This window comes from Mastigoproctus giganteus, chromosome 10 (genome assembly GCF_048544385.1).
Source record: "Mastigoproctus giganteus isolate SK-2022 chromosome 10, ASM4854438v1, whole genome shotgun sequence".
Classification (NCBI taxonomy): domain Eukaryota; kingdom Metazoa; phylum Arthropoda; class Arachnida; order Uropygi; family Thelyphonidae; genus Mastigoproctus; species Mastigoproctus giganteus.
This window is the reverse complement of record NC_143584.1, coordinates 88,226,300-88,248,641: the sequence shown is the minus strand read 5'-3', so window position 1 is coordinate 88,248,641 and position 22,342 is coordinate 88,226,300. Positions and strand designations below refer to the sequence as shown.

General features: G+C 37.6%; 1 protein-coding gene across 2 annotated transcripts in view; it reads left to right on the top strand.

Annotated features, from left to right (window-relative positions):
• LOC150079140 (vacuolar protein sorting-associated protein 11 homolog) overlaps positions 1-22,342 on the top strand; it is a 697,977-nt gene that overhangs the window by 330,069 nt on the left and 345,566 nt on the right. For both annotated transcript variants that reach the window (XM_090382204.1, XM_090382205.1), the window contains one exon: positions 12,094-12,197. In XM_090382204.1, coding sequence (XP_090238330.1) covers positions 12,094-12,197 — 104 coding nt within the window. The remainder of the gene's footprint in view (positions 1-12,093; positions 12,198-22,342) is intronic.

Here is a 22,342-nt window from a genome sequence, read left to right as displayed (position 1 = left end):
TGATAACTTTTAATTTTTTTTTTTTTTTTTTTAATTAAAACCCCAAACGCAAGAGGTATTAGAACCTATACTACTTAGTACTCTGCTTGGGTTAGAGGTTGAGAAGACGAAAGAAGATATTTGTTGACATTAGATTTGAACTTCTGTAGACTGTAATTTTTAGTTGAAAACACCAGTTGAATGAATAAACGAGGAAGATGAAAAGTTGGTTCTGTGAGTTTGAAATTGGACAGTAAATGGATGCTGGCTGGTGGCGGCACGTGTTTGTACTGCTTTGAAAGAGAGAATGGGAATTATAGAAGCCGATTCAGAAGAACAGTGACCATGGAAGTTTCTGTAGAAAAGGCATGCAGCAGAAACAGTACGTCTATGAGACAGTGAGTGGAAAGACTCAGTTAAAGAAGAGTCATTAATTAACCTAATTGCCCTCTTCTGAATGGAATCTAGAACCCTGAGAGATGTTTTGGGGTCACCGCCCCAGATGTGAGAACAATATTTCATGGTAGTGTGGATCTTCGATTTTTACAGAGTGAAAAGCTGTTTTGAAGAAAAGTAACGCTGAGAGCGAAAGAGAAAACCAAGTTTTTTTGATGCAGAGGAAGCAATATTTGTAATGTTCTTGTGCCAAGAGAGTTTAGAAGTCAGGGTAATCCCCAAAAGAGATATATCATTTTGCGTAGAAATTGGAGTGTCACCAAAGATAAGCATAGGAGCAGAAGAATCCTTTTTGCAAGATATAAGATAAGACTAAGTTTTAGAAGGATTTAAAATCAACTATGTTGTCTTCGCCCCACTGGAGAATTACCTGGAGATCGGCATTTAAGGAATTGGTAGTGGATATTCGAGAAGTTGAAGTTGATTGAGCAGGGCAAGGTTTCTCAAACTGGAAAGTGGAATGCAATGTGCTATTATCGGCAAAACTATGGATAGGATTTCCAATCAATGGAAGAAGGACATTAATATACAAGAGGAAAAGAGTGGGGGAAAGAACTGAACCTTTGGGGACACCGGCATTAGTGGAGAAGTTAGAAGGCAGTGAACCATCTACCATCACCCTCAGTGAGCGATCAGAGAGAAAATTGGATAACCAATTACTAAAAACAGTTGGCAAACTATAAGATGGAAACTTCTTTAGAAGATCTTTATGCTAAACACAAATGGCGCCTCAGTAGCCAGGTGGGCAGGAGTGGCATTGCGTAGCACACACTTCTTGATTAGACCAGGGTTCGAGCCTGTGACCACCAAATACGGAGGATGCGGAAAGGTCAGGGAATGACCACAGCATATCTCCGGAGCAATATGGCTTTAGTTGCTAATGCTCCTAAAAATCAAATAATAACAACAGCCAAACACAATCAAAAGCCTATGAGATGTTAAGAGCAACTGCTTGTGTTTCACCGACCTCTTCCATTTAATTTGTCCATAAATGGGTAACATAGGCCAGAATTATCACCAGTGGATCGACACTGACAGAATCCATACTGGCATTCTGGCATTCCCCTCATACTTCTCTTTCAACCCATGCACGGTACTAAGTACTATAGGTTTTAATACCTTTCGTGTTTGAGGTTTCAAAAAAAAAAAAATACTGGCAATCGTTGATCAGACTGAAGGTTTCTAGATAGTTGGCAGTTAATTGATTTCTCCATTACTTTAGAAAGAGTAGAAGTAATTGCAATGGGATGATAATTGGATGGGAGGGATTTGTCACGAATTTTAGGAACTGGCTGGATATGAGCAAATTTCCAAGCAGAAGGAAAACACCTTTGGAATAAGAAAGTGAAAAAAGGAGGCCAAGAACAGGAGTAAGTTCAGTAGCACAGGTTTTGGGGACAAGTGGAAAAATACCATCAGGACCTGGAGCTTTCTTAGCATCAACATTCGTCAAAATCCTTCTGACATCCTTTTGATGGAAGACCACAGGAGGCATTGAATGGAACGTGTAGGGAATGGTGGGAGATGTTTTACCAAGATCATTGATGCAGGAGTTGGAAGAAAAATAAGATGCTAGCAGGTCAGCTTTATCCTTGGCTGAAGTGACAACAGAACCATCTAGTTTTGACAGAAGTGGGAGCAGAGATAGGCAAAAGTTGCGGCCAATAGCTTTGGAAAGAGACTAGAATGCTCGGTTACCATTAGGGCAAGAAGCAAGTTTTCCACTCTTAGCCTGTTCAAAATCTAGTTTGGACTGATTAATAACTGCTTTACAATAGTTGCGAGCTTTGGTGTAGGCAGAAAATGAATCTAAAGATTTGGAAACAAGCCAATTACGATATGCAACATTCTTCTCTTGAACAGCCTTAGTAAATTTATTGGAAAACCAAGGTTTAGATAAAGGATGAGATTTTAAAGTGGAGTGGGAAATAAAGGATTCCATTCCTACAAGAATAATTTCACTGACACGATCTGAGCAAATGTTGACATCAGAAGTTTTGAAACAGTAATCCGACCAAGGAAAAGAAGAAAAGAAATCTTGCAGGTCATCCCATTTTGCTTCCTTATAATGCCAAACAACATTAGGTTGGGAATAGCCATGAGATAAAGGCTCCATTGGAGAAGAGACAATCACCAAGTTGTGATCTGAGGTGCCTAAAGGATTACTCACTTCAACCGTGTACTTATAAGGGTTGTTTGTGTGAAAAAGATCAAGCGTGTTTTCTGCAAGGTTAGAATTGTCCGGTATTCTTGTAGGTAAATGAACAGTCAGTGCAAAGTCATTATTAATTGCAAAAGCCTCAGCATCTCTACCAGCTGCGTCGGTGTGACTAGAAAACGGAAGCCAGCTGGAGTTGTGAACATTAAAATCACCAAGAAAAGTTACATCACTGTTAGGAAAGTTGTACTGGAGAAAGGCAAGTTACAAAGAAAGGAAGTCAAAGAGCTCAAAGTGATTAGTGGAGTTGGGAGAACGGTAGAGACAACAGATGAATTTGACACAATGAGGTAGAGATTTTAAGAAAGAGAAGATCAAAATGAGGAGATTTCAAATTACCAAGTCTCTAACAGGGAATATTGGAATGGTCATATGCACAAGTATCACCTTTGAGGTGAAAAGAATCATACAGTGAATAAGTTGGGCAACTGAAATGAGCAATGGTCAAATCAACCGATAACTGAGATTCAGTCAGAAAAAGTACATGGAGTTTGGCAGACTGCAAGTGGAAATGGATATCGTTGAGGTTAGAATTGAGATCACGCATATTTGTGAAATGAACCTGAATTGTTTGGGAGGTTAAAATTTTTTCGTAGATAACCTTACTCTATTAGTTTGACTATTCATGGTGTATTCAATAGTAAGTAAAAGTGGGGGAACATGCTCTATGAAGTAATGAAATTTTATATGGCATACACATGGTGAATATACTCAGATCCTTGGCATAACATGGCCTCGACAATGCCCCCCTCATACACACTACACGGCCTCCCTCCAGTCACTATCTGGCAGAGTAGAGGTAGCAAGATTATACACTAGCTGATCCGGAAGCCTCCTAAAGAGTTACCAGTAGTAGTAGTAGTGGCATGTGATGCAAGAAAGCAAGTGTATGAGCTTATGCAGCATCAGCCAAAAAAAAAAAAAATCACACCATTCACTCCAAATGCCTGTCCAGTTCCTCCTTAAATTTATTCTATCTATCAACTTCCACAACGACAGATGAAAGTTTGTTGCAGCAATTAACCACCCGCTGACTAAAGGCAAATTTCCACACATCTATTCTATATCTGTCCTTTCTTAATTTGAATTTATGCTCCCTTAGGTTCGTAATCTGAAAAAGTGGAAGGATCCCATCAGAATTCAGCGTGCTCAACCCATTCAAGGCCTTATACACCTCAATCAGATCACCGCACAGGTGCCTAGTCTCCAGCCACTGCAATTTTCAGAACTTAAGCCTCTCTTGGTAAGAGGATCCCTTCATTCCCCTCACCAATCTTGTTGCCCTTCTCTGTACACGCCAAGTAAATCTACATCCTTCCTAAAATGAGGCCTCCAGACCTGTACGCAGTACTCAACGCCTGGCCTGACCATTGCCTTATACAGGGGGATAATCAACTCCTTTTCCCTGCTAGCAAAATTCCTATATATCATTGACAAAACCCCATGACCTGCCCTGGCAGCCTGTCTGCATTGCTCAGAAAACTTCATATCTGCCTGCAAAATTACTCCCAGTCTTTTTCATTTTCTACCACCTTAAGTGTAGTACCACACAGTTGGTACGTTTCTCTGGGGTTACTTCTACCCATATGCAGTACTTTGCATTTGTCAAGGTTAAACTTCAGTTGCCACTTCTTAGCCCATCTGCCCAAATTATCTAGATCCTGTTGCAGTATCACACTGCCATTACTGTCATTAACAACCCTGCCAACCTTCGTGTCATCTGCAAACTTTGACATTAAGCCTGATATACCTTCATCAATATCATTAATAAATATACAAAACAACAGTGGACCCAACACCGAACCCTGTGGGACTCCACTAATAACATTAGTCCACGAAGACAGCACCTATTGATTACCACCCCCTGTCTTCTCCCGCTTAACCATCCTTTTATCCGTTGTAGCAACTTACCCTTAATGCCATTCTGCTCCATTTTGTACAATAGTCTTTCATGCGCAACAGTGTCAAAAGCTTTCCTGAAATCCAAATATATGATATCAAAATTATTTTTTGCATCCTGTTCTTTTGTAACCACATCGTAATATCCTATCAGATTTGTCAGACAAGACTTTCCCTTAACAAACCCATGCTGTGTCTGAATTATTGCTGCAGTCTTGTCTAGATGATCCTGCAATGCATCTTTAACCAGTGACTCCATTATTTTACCCAGAACAGAAGTTAAACTAACTGGCCTGTAATTACTCGTGTCACCCTTCGATCCCCCTTTGTGAATTGGCGAAAGATTTGCACATCTCCGGTCCGTGGGAACCTCCCCTGAGTCCAAGGATGCTCTCATAATTATGGCTAAGGGTTTGCTTAGTTGCTTTGCCGCCTCCTTTAATATAACTGGATAGATCGCACCCACCCCAGGTGCTTTTCTTATGTTTAACTTCAACAATTTCTCCTTCACTTTGCTCTCAGTTATTACAAAATCATTAAGTATCCTTCTACAATTTGATAACCTTCTGCCATTTTCAAACCATAATAATTCCTCGTGTGTGAATGTAGATGCAAAATACTCATTCAGTTTGTTTGCTATCTAAGCAGGATCATCAACAGTCGAACCATCAATGTCAAGTGGACCAATTAGATTCACCCCCTTCCTTTTAGAGTTTATATAAGTAAAGAAATCCTTGCTGTTTTTCTTAGCATCTTTTGCCAAGGATTTCTTGTAATCATGGATGCTACTAAAAGTAGCATCCACGATTCATTCCTTAAATGTTTCCCACTTAGAATTTACTGTTGGTAACATTGTCAGTTGATCCCACTGTACCGAATTTAAAAACTTTCTGAGACCACTGTACTCACCTTTACGGAAGCAAAAACCCATTCCTTTACCCCTGATGGTAATTAAAACTTTAAATAAATCCCACATCAGTACACTGTGATCACTGCCACCTAGTGGTTCCTTTATTTGCAAATTGTTAATACACGAATGGTCACTGCTGATAACCAGATCAAGAGTATTACTCTCTCTGGTTGCCTCTCGAACATGCTGCTGCAGAAAAAAATAGTTTCAGTCCGGTGTACTAACTAGTGGCCGGCCTGCGAATACCGTTTTAGAGCTGTACCCTCGAAATGTAAGGAAGATTGGATCTTGCCATGATGTTCATCATAACCTCAAAAGTCATCAGTAATACTGCATGATGGAAGAGATGGGAAAGGGTTGACCGGAACTTAGCTCTGGAGACTAAACATGGGTTGCACCACTTCAAGCCTCCAATAAGCAAAGTGGTGATATTTCACTGGTTGATGAGCGTCATCTACCACCTAGTATTGCCTGGTAACACAGAGGGGTGGCATTCCTCCATTTGGTGTGGGCCCCACACCTCGACCCCTGCTTACGTTGGTTGACACCTGGGTGGTCACCTACAGTGTGCATGGAGGTTATTCTAACAGTTCCACCCTCGTGAAGGTGCAAGCAGAGGATTTGGCTGTCACAGACCGTCCAGACATCACCGAAATTGGTCTACTTGACTTGAATATCAATTCCCAGGTAGCAAGTACAGCTTGTCTGACCTATCTGAGAGAATGTCTGTAACCACAGGGGCTCACATCTGGTGAGTATGGGCTTGGCGCTCTCTCTCTCTCTCTCTCTCTCTCTCTCTCTCTCTCTCTCTCTCTCTCTCTCAGGGTAACTCGGGTTCATGCTGGTGCAGCATAAGCCTCGGTTTCCTTGCACCATGTGGCTAATCATAATATTAATAATAACAACCTCATGGACCAAACTTAGCTCTGGAGACTAAAGCCTCCAATAAGCAAAATAGTAGTATTTCACCAGTTGATGAGAGTCATATACCACTTAGTATTTAGTATTGCCTGGTAACACAGAGAGGGGTAATACCACAAATATTAAATATTTGTGGTATTATCTTTCAATTTTTTAAATAATTTTTATTTGGCATTTATTTTGTGTTGATATTCCCTTCTTTTAATGTTTTCTGTTATCAACGTCTATATCAGGTAGAGATAATTTTTACATGTTATTGAAATATATAATCATGTTACAATATATTGGTTCATAATAATAATATACCATGCATTTATTATTATAGCGGGTTTTTTTTTTTTTTTTTCAGAGAATCTCTGAAACTCTTTGTATAACCCCATCACAGAAAAATGATTCGTCTATTATTATGGTCACTCATTATTATTTAAAAACACGTAAATAAAATTTTATGGAAATTACAGAATAACTTATGATTTCAGGAATTTGGAAACAGGGTTACGGATGGTTTGGACTTCGTTTTTTTTTATTTTTTTAATTAAAGTTTGTTTTTCATAATAATAACATCTTCCATCTTGGATACCTAGGACTAGTGATGGGCATAATTGAATGATTCAGAATTGATTATGAAATAAAAAAAAAATAAAAAGATGGGAGGGGAAAGAAATGCCAGTGAACAGAATTGAACTAATGTTATCAAAACATTAGTTAGTTCCTGTGTACAGTGACTGAATATAAAAAAAATACTATGGTTGTCGATAAAAACTGCATTTTGTACATTTAAAGCGTACAGAGTGTCTGTGTAGGACTGCATTCATAGTTTAATATTATGTATGATGACAGTATTAATTTCTTGAAATTTCTCATCATCTGAAGAGATTTATGTAAAAAGAATTTATTAATGTCATAAGGGACTACATGGCAAATAATTTCACCATACATTAATTAATATTTTCTCCTTTTATTTTTAAATTACCAACTTGTTATTCCAATTGTGATGCAATTTACGTGCATCTCTTTCCTTACATGTCCATTTTATTTAATAATTCCTTGTCATTGAAAATTTCTTAGTGTTATCACCAGCTGTATTAAGTTTGTATTAATTGGCTTTTATTTATTTATTTTTCTGACATTTTGAATGCTTATCACCATTTCTGAAGTGTGTGTATATGTACCTTTTCAAGGTCATTTCAGTTATGTTTCAGATCACACCTCAAAGTATATTACAAATCTTTCAGCACTCACTAGAAGATTTGTAACACACCTCAAAGTATGTTACAAATCTTCTAGTGAGTGCTGAAATCTCTTGTATTTATAATTATAGACACAACTTCTAATAGATTTGCAAATCTATTAGAGGTTGTCACAGACATGGTCCTTGAGGTTGTCACAGACATTCTCTCAGATATGCCAGACAAGCTGTACTTGCTACCTGGGAGTCTAAAACGCTGATGGAACTGATATTCAGGTGACACTCAAGTCAAGTGGACCCAATTTCGGCGAAGTCCGGACGGTCTGTGACAGCCAAATCCTCTGCTTGCACCTTCACAATGGTGGGACTGTTAGTAATCCTGGGTATAACCTCCATGCACAAGCACATGGAGGGTGACCACCCAGGTGTGAACCAACGTAAGCAGGGGTCGAGGTGTGGCGTCCACACCACATGGAGGAACGCTGCCCCTCTATGTTACCAGGCAGTACTAGGTGGTAGATGACTCTCATCAACCGGTGAAATACCACACTTTGCTTATTGGAGGCTTGAAGTGGTGGAACCCATGTTTAGTCTCTAGAACTAAGGTCCGGCCAACCCTTCCCTATCTCTTCCATCATGCAGTATGATTGATGATTTTTGAGGTTATGATGAATGTCGTGGCGAGATCCAATATTCCTTACATTTCGAGGGTACAGCTCTAAAACGGTGTTCGCAGGCCGGCCGCTAGTTAGTACACCGGACCAAACCTATTGGTAACTCTCTAGGAGGCTTCCGGATCAGCTAGTGTATAATCTTGCTATCTCTACTCTGCCAGATAGTGACTGGAGGGAGTCCGAGTAGTGTGTATGCGGGGAGCATTGTCGAGGCCACGTTATGTCAAGGATCTGGGTATATTCTTACCACATGTACGCCATATCCAAAAATTTCATTACTTCATACAGCATGTCCCACCCACTTTTTCTTACTATTGAATACACCGTGAATTGTCAAACTAATAGAACAAGCTTATCTGCGAAAAGATCTAAACCTCCCAAGGACTTCCTAATTCATTTCACAAATATACGTGGTCTCAATTCTAATCTCAACGATGTCCATTTCCACTTGCAGTCTGCCAAACCACATGTACTTTTTCTGACAGAATCTCAGTTATCGGTTGATTCAACTACTGCTCATCTCAGATGCCCAAATTATTCGCTGTATGATTCCTTTCGCCTCAAAGGTGGTACTTGTGCATATGTCCGTTCTGGTATTCCCTGTCAGAGACTTGGCAATTTGGAATCTCCTCTCTTTGATCTTCTCTGGCTTAAAATCTCTCTACCTCATTGTGTCAAATTCATCTGTTGTCTCTACCGTTCTCCCAACTCCACTAATCACTTGGAGCTCTTTGACTTCCTCTCGTTGCAACTTGACTTTCTCCAGTCCAACTTTCCTAACAGTGAGGTAATTTTCCTTGGTGATTTTAATGTTCACAACTCCAGCTGGCTTCCGTTTTCTAGTCACACCGACCCAGCAGGTCGAGATGCTGAGGCTTTTGCAATTACTAATGACCTAGCACAGATTGTTCATTTACCTACAAGAATACTGGACAATCCTAATCATACAGCCAATACGCTTGATCTTTTTCTCACAAACAACCCTTCTAAGTACAAGGTCGAAGTGAGAGGTCCTTTAGGCACTTCAGATCACAATTTGGTGATTGTCTCTTCTCCAATGGAACCTTTATCTTATGGCTATTCCCAACCTCGTATTGTTTGGCATTACAAGAATGCAAAATGGGATGACCTGCGAGACTTCTTTTCTTCTTTTCCTTGGTCGGATCACTGTTTCAAAACTTCTGATGTCAACGTTTGCTCTGATCGTGTCAGTGAAATTATTCTTGCAGGAATGGAATCCTTTATCCCACACTCCACTTTAAAATCTCGTCCTTTATCTAAACCTTGGTTTTCCAATAAATGTGCTAAGGCTGTTCAAGAGAAGAATGTTGCATATCGTAATTGGCTTGTTTCTAATTCTTCAGTTTCATTTTCTGCCTACACCAAAGCTCGCAACTATTGTAAAGCAGTTATTAATCAGTCCAAACTAGAGTTTGAACAGGCTAAGAGTAGAAAACTTGCTTCTTGCCCTAATGGTAGCCGAGCATTCTGGTCTCTTGCCAAAGCTATTGGCCGCAACTTTTGCCCATCTCTGCTTCCACCTCTGTCCAAACCAGATGGTTCTGTTGTCACTTCAGCCAAGGATAAAGCTGACCTGCTAGCATCCCATTTTTCTTCCAGCTCATGTATTAATGAACTTGGTAAAATACCTCCCACCATTCCCAACACGGTCCATTCAATGCCTCCTGTGGTCTTCCGTCAAAAGGATATCAGAAGGATTTTGATGAATCTTGATGCTAAGAAAGCTCCAGGTCCTGATGGTATTTCTCCACTTGTTCTCAAAATCTGTGCTCCTGAACTTACTCCTATTCTTTGCCGCCTTTTTTCGCTTTCTTATTCCAAAGGTGTTTTTCCTTCTGCTTGGAAATTTGCTCATATCCAGCCAGTTCCTAAAAAGGGTGACAAATCCCTCCCATCCAATTATCGTCCCATTGCAATTACTTCTACTCTTTCTAAAGTAATGGAGAAATCAATTAACCGTCAACTCTTAAACTACCTAGAAACCTTCCGTCTGATCAACGATCACCAGTATGGATTCCGTCAGTGTCGATCCACTGGTGATATCCTGGCTTATGTTACCCATTTATGGACTACTTCAATGGAAAGGTTCGGTGAAACAAAAGTAGTTGCTCTTGACATCTCAAAGGCTTTTGATCGTGTTTGGCATAAAGGTCTTCTAAACAAGCTTCCATCTTATGGTTTGCCAACTGTTTTTAGTAATTGGTTATCCAGTTTTCTCTCTGATCGCTCACTGAGGGTGATGGTTTGATGGCTCTCTGTCTTCTAACTTCTCCACTAATGCCGGTGTCCCCCAAGGTTCAGTTCTTTCCCCCACTCTTTTCCTCTTGTATATCAATGACCTTCTTCCATTGACTGGAAATCCTATCCATAGTTTTGCCGATGATAGCACATTGCATTCAACTTTCCGTTTTGAGAAATCTTGTCCTGCTCAATCAGCTTCAACTTCTCGAAAATCTGCTACCAATTCCTTAAATGCCGATCTTCAGGTAATTCTCCAGTGGGGCAAAGACAACTTAGTTGATTTCAACCCTTCTAAAACTCAGTCTTGTCTTATATCTCGCAAAAAAGATTCTTCTGCTCCTATGCTTATCTTTAGTGACACTCCAATTTCTAGGCAAAAGGATATATCTCTTTTGGGGATTACCCTGACTTCTAATCTCTCTTGGCACAAGCACATTACAAATATTGCTTCCTCTGCATCTAAAAAACTTGGTTTTCTCTTTCGCTCTCGGCGTTACTTTTCTTCCAAACAGCTGCTCACTCTGTATAAATCGCAAATCCGCCCTGCCATGGAATATTGTTCCCACATTTGGGGTGGTGCCCCCAAAACCTCTCTCAGGCTTCTTGATTCCATTCAGAAGAGGGCAGTTAGGTTAATTAATGACTCATCTCTAACAGAGTCTCTCCACTCTCTTTCTCACAGACGCACTGTTTCTGCTGCATGCCTCTTTTACAGATACTTCCATGGGCACTGTTCTTCTGAATTGGCTTCTATAATTCCCGCTCTCTCTTTCAAAACAGTCCGAACACGTGCTGCCACCAGCCAACATCCATTTACTGTCCAAGTTCAAACCCACAGAACCAACTTTTCATCTTCCTCATTTATTCATTCACCTGCCGTTTTCTGGAACAACCTTCCTTCATACGTATTTCCTGAAAATTACAATCTACAGAAGTTCAAGTTGAATGTCAACAAATATCTTCTTTCGTCTTCTCAACCTCCAACCCAAGCATGGTACTAAGTACTATAGGTTCTAATACCTCTCGTGTTTGGGGTTCACATAAAAAAAAAAAAAAAAAAAAAAAAAAATGAAAATTATTTTATAATTGGAGGAAGAAATTGTGCAAGTCAGCCATTGTTATCCAGTTTTGGCTTACAAAAAAAAAAAGTTTTTTATGATTTTTTTGCAAATTTTTAAAAAAATTCTGGTTTTATTTTTGAAATCATTTTGCTCTGATTTGAATTAATTTCACTCTAAACCAAAATGAAATAAGAAATTAATATTTAAAAGTATCTATATAGAAAGTTTTCATTTTCATGTAGAAACTCACTCTGGAAAAGGTTAAGAAATTATTTTTAAGAAAGATTAAATTGACTGCAAATTCCTAAATGAGTGTTGTCAATAAATGTGCTTTCATTATTACTGCATGCAGCCTTGCATAAATAATTATTCTTCTTGGTTGGTTAAGATATAAAAACAAAAATAAAAGGAATAGAATTTAAATATAAAAAAGTAAATTTATTTTTATACCCTTGCACTCATTTTATTTTTCTGTTTTTTTTAATTTAATTTAAAATATTTTTATTTTTTTAAATTTCTTTTAGGTTCAAAACCACCAGCTGTTCAGAATTCATCACCAGAAGATTTCATTCACATCTTTGTTAATAATTCAAACATATTGATGGAATTCCTTGAATACATGATAAAGGTATTAATAAAAATACCTTTTTATTAATATATTTTTATAAAGTAATAATTTTTATAAACATTTATTTATTAATAATTTTTTATAATTTTTACTTTAATTATCCTCATCCAAATCTGTTATGCACAATTGGGGTACAAGTCACTGTGATAGTATAAATCAATCCTGGACTATCAGACTTCTCTTGACTGTCTTGCATCATGCTATCCTGTTTTCTCTTAAATATTTTAGCTCTTAGCAGAGTAGACTAGTAGGCTATCTTACCCAATATATTTGCATGACACCATCACCTTATCTTCCTCCTTCACCTTTCTTTTAGTGCACATTTTTGTTTTGGATAACTGCTTATCTATTCCCCTTTCTTGACTTTCCTATATATCTCAAACTTGATAGCCAAGGTATAACGTAAAACTGTATAGTGGAATACGTATCAGTGCATTTGCTTAGTATAGTATTGTATGGTCACGTATAGTATAGTATAGTCAATCAATTAAATTTATTAACCTTATTAATTTTCATTGTTAATTAATTACATTGTATTTAAACAGAAATCATGCCCCAGACTAGAGCAGTAAGGCAATGTGCACATTGCCAAGGAGGATGTCATCCTCCTAGCCAAGGAGGATGTCTTTGTGTGTGTGTGCAGACAGTGTCAAAAAATTAGGCACCAACCCATCAGCGTTCTGATGGGCATCTATGAGAGTGTGAAGAATAGGATAGATGCCTTCAAAGGAATTAAAATGGGGGCTCATCAAACTCTCAGCTGCCCAACTCAATGCCAGAGCTCACTCTTGTGCTTCAGGCAACACAGCGGCAACCAATAGTGTCACCAACAATAACTAGCTCCTGTGGGGCTGCTGGTCCCACAGGAGCTAGTTATTGTTGGTGACTGTATTGTCAGGTAGATGGGAAATATATTTTGCAAAAAGGATAAGTGGAATAGGACCAGGGTATGTCTGCCAGCGGCAAAAGTTGATGTTGTAGAGAAGATATCATCTTTTAAGGGCACAAAGGGTGATATTGTTGTACACATTGGCACTAATGACATTAAGAGTAGGAGATCTGCGGACTTATTTAAAAAGTACAGGTCAATGTTGGAAAAAAAGTTGCAAGTTAAGGTTAAATTTGAAAGTGTCTGCAGTTCTGCCCGGACACGATAGAAGGGAGTATATGATGAGAGCCTTGTCAGTCAATTTGGCCCTGGAAAGATTGTGCAAGGCTCAAGGGTTAGAATTTTTTTTCAGCCTGGTCTGTACTTGTTAACAGAGACTGCTTCTATAGGGATGGGATACACTTAAATAGAAAGGGTGCAAGAATATTTGCTGATGCTATCGAGGTAATGTTAGGTGGGTCGGAAAACTGCTGGCTTAGGGGGATACAAGGACTAATAGATTAACAGTATCCACTGGCAGAGGTGAAAATGATTCTTGCACTGCTTTTATTGGAATGAGCAGCAGTCTGGAAAGCGAGGTTCTCGGGATTTCAAGGACTGCTGGGAGTCATCATGAAACAAGTAAATACATGGGCTGTGTTAGGGTAACTAAGAGTAAGAACAGGTGCATGTATACTTGCATGTACACCAATGCTAGGAGTATAATAAATAAATTTGATAAATTTGAGGTGCTGGTGAAGACATTAAAGGCAGATATTGTTGGGATATCAGAGATGTGGAGTCACACAGAGATAAGGTATGGAGAACTGCAATTTCGGGAGTACGATCTGTACAGAAAGGATAGAAAGGGAGGAGGGGTATGCTAGAATATTTCTCTCATGGCTTTCTCAATAATGTGTTGTTTGACATTACAAGAATGCAAAAGGGATGATCCGTGAGATTTCTTTTCCTTGATTGAATTACTGTTTCAAATATTCTGATGTCAGTTTTTGCTCAGATCATATCAGTGAAATTATTCTTGTAGGGATGGAATCCTTAATTCCACACTCCACTGTAAAATCTCATCCTTGTCCAAACCTTGGTTTTCCAATAAATGTCCTAAAGCTATACAAGATAGGAATGTTGTATATCACAGATGGATTGTATCCGTATCTCTGGGTTCATTTTCTGCCTACAACAAAGAATGCAAAAATTGTAAAGAAGTTATTAATCAGTCCAAACTAGATTGACAGGCCGAGAGTAGAAAACTTGCTTCTTGTCCCAGTTGTAGTTGAGCATTCTGTTCTCTTGCCAAAGCCATTGGTCACAATTTTTGCCCATCTCTATTCCCACCTCTGTCAAAACCAGATGGTCCTATTGCCACTTCAGTCAAAAGTAAAGCTGACCTGCCAACATCCTACTTTTCTCCTAACTCCTGTATTAATCATCTTGGTAAACCATCTCTTACCATTACCAATACACCCAATTCAGTGCCTCCTGTGTTCTTCCATCAAAAGGATGCCAAGACAGTGCCAGGTCCATGATATTTCTCCACTTGTTCTCAAAACCAGTGCTCCTGTGTTCTGTGTCACCCTTTTTTCCCTTTTTCATTCTACTCTTGTTTTTCCTTTTGCTTGTAAATTTGCTCATATCCAGCCAGTTCCTAAAAAGTGTGACAAATCCCTCCCATCCAAATATTGTCCCATTACACTTCATTCTACTCTTTCTAAAGTAATGGAGAAATCTATTAACTGCCAACTCTTTAACGAACTAGAAACCTTCCATCTGATCAATGAATCACCAGTATGGATTCTGTCAGTGTTGATCCACTGGTGATATACTGTCTTATGTTGATATTTGTCCCCATGTGTGGACAAATTCATTGGAAATGTTTGGCGTAACTCAAGCAGTTGCTCTTTATTTCAAATTCTTTTGATCGTGTGTGGCATAAAGGTCTTGTAAACAATCTTCACCCTACTATTTCTAAAGTAATGGAAATATCTATTAATCAGTGATGTGCCATTATGGATTTCCACGAGTATAGATCCACTGGTGATATACTGTCTTATTTAGTTTGGTCAAACTCAAGCAGTTTCTCTTGATATTTCGAATTTGCTGACAATAGCACATTGCATTCCACCTTACACAAACAGCTTCAACCTCTCAAATATCCACTACCAATTCTTTAAATGCTGATCTCCAGATAATCCTCCAGTGGGGCAAAGATAACTTATTTGATTTCAATTCTTCTAAAACTCAGTCCTGTCTTATATCTTGCAAAAAGATTCTTTTGCTCCTTACTTATCTTCGATGGCACTCAGATTTTTTGACAAGATCATATATCGCTGTTAGATTACCCTAACTTTTAATCTCTCTTGACATAAGCACATCGCAAATCTTGCTTTCTCTGCATCTAAAAAACTGGGTTTTCTTTTTTGCTCTCGGTATTAATTTTTTTTTTTTCAAACAGCTTTTCACTCTACAAATTGCAAATTTGCCCTAAATAGAATATTGTTCCTACACCTGGAGCAGTCCCCCAAAAACCTTTCTCTCTGACTTCTAGATTCCATTCAAAAGAGGACAGTTAGATTAATTAATGACCCATCTCTAACAAAGTCTCTCTTCTCTGTCCCATTGACATTCTGTTTCTGATGCATGCCTTTTCTATAGATACTTCCACAGGCCCTGTTCTTCTAAATTGGCTTATATAATTCCCACTCTCTTTCAAACCAGTCTGAACATATGCTGCAACCAGTCAGCATCTCTTTACTATCGAACTTCAAACTCACAGAACCAACCTTTCTTCTTCCTCATTTATTCCTTCGACTTCCATTTTTTTGGAACAACCTCCCTTCATACGTATTTCCTGAAAATTACAATCCACACAAATTCAAGTGTAATGTCAGCCAGTATGTTTTTTCTTCTTCTCAACCTTCAACCAATTCATGGTACAAAGTACTATGAATTCGAAGACTCTCGTGCTTGGGTAGTGGTGATCACAATATATTTTGTGGGATTTACTTAAAGATGTCACTATTATGAAAGGTAAAGGAAAGGGGTTTTGCTTTTGTAAAGGACATTGCAGTCGTCTCAAACAGTTTTTAAATTCTCTGCAGTGGGACCAACTGATATTACCATCAGCAAATTCTAAATAGGAACCATTCAAAGAATTAATCTTAGAAGCTACTAGGCTTTTCATTCCAACTTAGAAACTATTTTCAAGGTATATGCTAAATGGATGTCAGATGAACTGATGAGATTTGTAGCAGGAAGAAAAATGCATGGGATGCATATAAATTATCATACAACACAAAAGCCTATGGTAAATATAAATTAGTGTAATCAAGTCACATTAGGCACGGCAAGACAGATTACACGAAATCTCTTGCAAAGTGCCAAGAAAAGCAGCAAAGATTTGTTTACTTATATTAAGTAGAATGAAGGGGTTGAACATGTTGGTTCACTTAATTTTGATGGTTTAACAGTTGATGATTCTGCTCTAGTTGCTCACAGGCTGAATATATATTTCGTGCGTGCACACACACACACACACTCTCACACTCATGAGGAATTCTTTAGTGGGGGATGAAAGACATTTATCAAACCTTAACAGGGAGCAAAATTACTCTGGAATAACTGACAAGTTGACTAATTTTACAGCTTGAAGTACTGTTGATTATCCATTAAATTTTTAGCGAAGCTTATTATCTTAATACTCAACTCTGAGAGCCATATTGTTTAAAATTAAAAATTACATGAAGGGAAGGTAAAAGGGGAATAAAGGTGAAAGTTCCATTACATTAATTGATTCTGCATATCGCAAAAATAATTTAATCTTGGGGGAAAATGTTTTAGTATTTGGTTTTCAATGGTAGCAAGATGAATTTCAGAAAGTGGGGCGGAAATGCCTAAACCCATTGGGAGTCTATATTCCTGTTTGTATATTTCATTCCTAAACCGAAAAAAACATAAAAAAATATCCTTACATCATTCATCAGGCCTCCTTAGCCATAGTAAGGCATGAATTAAAAAAGAGATTTTGTGACAAATTTAATTTACTATGTCAAATCCACTATTACAAACCTTTGTGAAAAAGAAACATGTCACAGTATATGTGGACTAATTTTATAGAAAAATACAACACATGAATTAATGCCATCCAACACACAGTAAACCAGAGGCACAATAAAAAATGGAACACACTCACATGCAGAACACATAACCCCCACCCAACATCAGTCATGAAATTTTCTTCGAAATTTTCACATCCACACAATTACTTCCCTCAAATACGGATTCAATTTTGCTATCAACAGTGATAACTATCCTATAAAAGACAGTATAGTAGAGCTCCAAACGAAACTAGAGAATCCCCTGATAAGAATCTGTTAATACACATAAATTCAAATATTAGAACACGCCCTAATATGAAGAAACAACAGTTAATGAGCCTCCAAAAATTCCGGAAAGACAGCAATGTCATTATTCAGAAAGCAAATAAAGGTGATACAATAGTAATTCTGGACAAATCTACATACATCAAAAAAATTCAAGAGATTCTTTCCAACGAGGATACTTATAAAATAGATACCTATATAATCACTAGACTAAAAAATCAATCTGACAATCTTCTCAGACAACTTAGGGCTCAAAAAGAAATTGATTTACGTGCCCTACAAAATATAAGTATTCGGAATAACATTCTGCCACATATATTTGGGACAGTTAAACTACATAAAATAAATCACCCATAATTTCATACAAAAAATCTGCTTTTGCCAACTTATCAATATTTCTCGTAAAAATAATATCACCATTAATGAGATTATCAGAATTCAGAATACACAACACTAACCAAGCATACAAAAAAATTAATACCATTAATATATCAGATGGAGACATATTAGCATCCTACTAATTAACCAGCCTTTTAGTTAGGGCAAAACATTTTCGGTTTAGGAATGAAATATACAAACAGATATACGGCCGCCCAATGGGTTTAGGCAATTCTGCCCCACTTTCTGAAAATCATCTTGCTACCATTGTAAACCAAATACTAAAACCTTTCCCCCCCTTCCCCAAGATTAAATTATTTATGCAATATGCAGATGATGTATTAATCATTTGAACTAAGAATTGATGAACTCCTACAAAAGTTCAATTCCATCCATAACAGATTGAAATAATTGAAATATACTTTAGAACTAGAAGAAGACAATAGCGTTAATTTTTTAAATCTGATAAACTCAAAATGTGAACATACAGGAAAAAGACATTTACAGGAAAATTTCTACATTTTCACTCCCACCACCCCTATAGTACAAAAAAATCAGTATTATATAACCAAATCTACAATGCGATAAAATACAACCATTCGCAGGAAGACTTGACAACAGAATTACTATACCTGACGAAAACCTTTATAGCTAGAAAATATCCCAAACAGCTAATTCAAGAAACCATATTAGCTGTATAAAAGAAAAAATTAATAATCCTCACATCGATAATGTTAGTACCGATCACACACAAAATACCACAGTTATACTACCATACCATAACCAACTCACACCCCAGCTCTGTTAATACCTTCAGAGGTACAAACATCACATTAATTTTTTCATCATATAACAAACTAAGTACTTTTTTTTGGCAAATACAAAGAAACGTATAAATACAACATCCATGATATAAACAATATAATATACCTTATGAAATGCCAACCAGGATATCATGCATGCTACATAAGTAGTACCACCACAAAATTTAGAACATCCAAAAGAGCCAACATGAGAGCATACTATTATTACAATCGTTTCAAATCAGGAACTGAACTTAGTCAACATGTACACTCCTTTAATCATGATCCATTAATAGATAATGCAATTACACTAATTAAACTTAAATCGAATTATAAAATATTCCAGTATGAGACCCTTGCTATAGAATGGTTTTGCCAAAATGGATCATATGAAATTTTAAACACCAGATTACCTACGAACCTATCACCAATATGGCAGCTCAAACAAATCAAATTTCCACGTGTTTAATATGATGCATCCTGGGTACTGTAATACTATAAATTATCACTCACAACTTATGTTGTGCATTATAGCCATAGAAGCTGATGCACCAACAACTAACAAGATCATCACAACTTACGTCATTCACCAACTGATGACGACGACATCAGTAACTTCACGTCCAGCTCTTGGCTTTTCAACATGTGAATTTCTTCTTTTATACAATTTTTATAAAATTACAACCATGAAAAAGGTGGTGCATTCCCTTTTCCTAGGGATATGTTTAAATTTTAAATTTAATCAATTAATGTAATGGAACTTTCACTTTTATTCCCTTTTTATCTTCCTTTCATGTAATTTTTAATTTTAACCAATATGGATCTCAGAGGTGAGTACTAAGATAATAAGCTTTGCTAAAATTTAATAACTGAGAGGAAATCGGAAGAGAAATTTTTGAACTTAAACATAAAAAAGCCACCTGAGGTGGATGGGATCTATGCAAATTTATTAAGGGAGGCAGCAAAGGAGGTAAGCAAACCCTTAGCCATAATTACGAGAGCATCTTTAGATTCAGAGGATCATGTGTGCAAATTATTCCTGTGGACTGGAGATGTGCAAATGTACCTCCAGTTCACAGAAGTGTATCAAAGGGTGACATCATAATTATAGACTTGTTAGCTTAACTTTTGTCCTAGGGTAAATAATGGAGTGACTGGCTAAAGAAGTAATGCAGGACCATCTGGACATGAGGATAGTTATACTGCAGGCACAGCATGGGGTTGTTAAGGGGAGATATTGCCTGACCAATTTGATTGGAGACTTTGATTCAGTTACAAAGGAACTGAATGCAAAAAATAATATTGATAGTCCTGTAATCATACACTTGAATTTCAGGAAATCTTTTGATACTGCTGCACATAAAAGACAAATTAGACACATAAAAGTACAAATTGGAGCAGTGTGGAATTAAGGACAAGTTACTGCTATGGATAATGAGATAGTAGAATGGGAGAAGACAGAGTGATTATTAGTGAACACTGCTCTTCAGGTCTAATATTATTAACATAGTCCTTCAGGGTTTGGTGCTGTTGGCCCATTGTTGTTTTCTGTATTTATTAATATTGTTGAAGGTTTATCAGGCTTAATATCTAAGTTTGCAGATACAAATTTTGGCAGGATGGTTAATGCCAGTAATGAAGGTATGCTGCTGCAACAAGATCTAGAAAAATTAGGCAGATTGGCTGAGAGAAGAAACAAGGGAGAGCAATACTGTTGTTCTTATTATCAGCAGTGGTTCTTCATGCATTAAGAATCTGCAGATAAAAGAACCACTAGGTTGTAGTTCAGTTGTAGTATATGACAGTTGTAGTTTTTTTAACATTGACAAATATTAGAGTAGTGGTAAATATAAAGGACCTGGGGTAATTGTGCAGTCTGATATGAAGTTCTCTGAGCAGTGAAGGTAGACTGCCAGGAGAGAGCTCATGGGGTATGGTCAATGATATACAGGAATTTTGGTAGCGGGGATAAGAAGGTGATTATCCCATTGTATATTGCAATGGTCAGGCCTCATTTTAGGTAGGATTTGGAGTTGCTGGAGCGAGTACAGTGAAGGGCAATGAGATTGGTGAAGGGCACAAAAGGGTACTCTTACATAGAAAGGATTCAGTTCTGCAAATTGCAGTGTCTGGAGACTGGGCATCTGTGAGGAGATCTGATTGAAGTGTTTAATGCCCGAATGGATTGTGCAAGCTTGGTGCTGACGGGATTCTTACTCTTGCTCAGACTGTGCACATAAGAGTGCATAAATTCAAATTGAGGAAGCATGGTCACAGAATGCAGAAGTTTCCCTTCAGCCAACTGGTGATTGATTGCTGGATCAAGCTACTGTCTGTTATTGTGGAAGTGGACTGTTAGAATAAATTGAAGGAAGAGCTAGACAAACTGTTGGAGGGAATGGATAGGCAAAATAGGATTTTTTTTTTTTTTTGATGCTGTATAAGCTTGCTTTCTTGATTCAATTCCCATTGTTAATATTTAATATTAATTAGATAGTTGACATGACATCCTAACATTTTGAAAGATGGTTTGCTTCCTTACGAAACTGATTACAGCCACTCCCCGACTTACATAATACTTGACTTATGAAAATTTGACTTTATGTAAGTTTTTGCTGGCTGGTGCAAAACTTCAAAAAAATTGTGGAAATGTATTTTGCATCCCATAGGAATAAATGGAGGTATTGTGAAAATATCGTAATGTGAACCCAATAACACATTGGTTTTTTCTAGTAATTTATTCCAAGGCTCGGAAGTTGAAATTTTTGTTATATAACTAAGCTATATATCTTTCTAAAAGGTCATTTTTATAATGGAAATTGCGCTACACTTTCATCATTATCATGGGCAACTCCATAGCCAGGTGGGAAGGAGAAGCAGTGCATAGCACATGCTTCTTGATTAGACTGGGGTTCGAGCCCGTCACCACCAAATATGGAGGATGCGGAAAGGTCAGGGAATGACCACCGCATATCCCGGAGCAATATGGCCTTAGTTGCTAATGCTCCTAAAAACCAAACAACACAACACACACTCATCATTATCATATGTTCCATTATAAGAATCAATTTTTAATGCCTTTGTGATATTTTTCTAAAACACATTTCTGGAGGTTACTACCAAAAAACAATAAAAACAATTTGCACTTTTCGGTTTATTGGGATTTTCTGTTAGTGCATATAATTATAAATGGGCAGTAAACTCAATCTTATTGCATTTGCAATAATCCCTATAACTGGAATTGTGTGGGTTTTTATATTATTATGGTGAAATGTGTTCCCCCTTCACTGAAATCTTCAATCATATAAAAAACATTACAGTGATGAAGGGAAAGCAATGAACGGAAAGTGCAAGTACTGGCAGTGCTAGGAAATGAAACTAAACAAAGTTTATTTAGAAATGAAGGTGATTAATTAAGAAGTACAAAGCAGGACAAAGTTTGTCATCTATTGCACGGAATTATGTCTCACTGCTTCAACGGTGAATAGTATTTTAAGGGACAGTGCGCATATAAAAGAACTTGTTAAAGGATCAAAGTATTTCACACCAGAGCCAGTCCACCCCAACAGTGATCACAAAACAGCACTCAAATGCTATATTGAAGATGGAAAAGCTATTAATAACATGAATGGAAAATCAGATTCAGAAGCAAGTGCCCCGGAATCTAATGGCCATTCAAGCAAGAAGTATTTTTGAAGA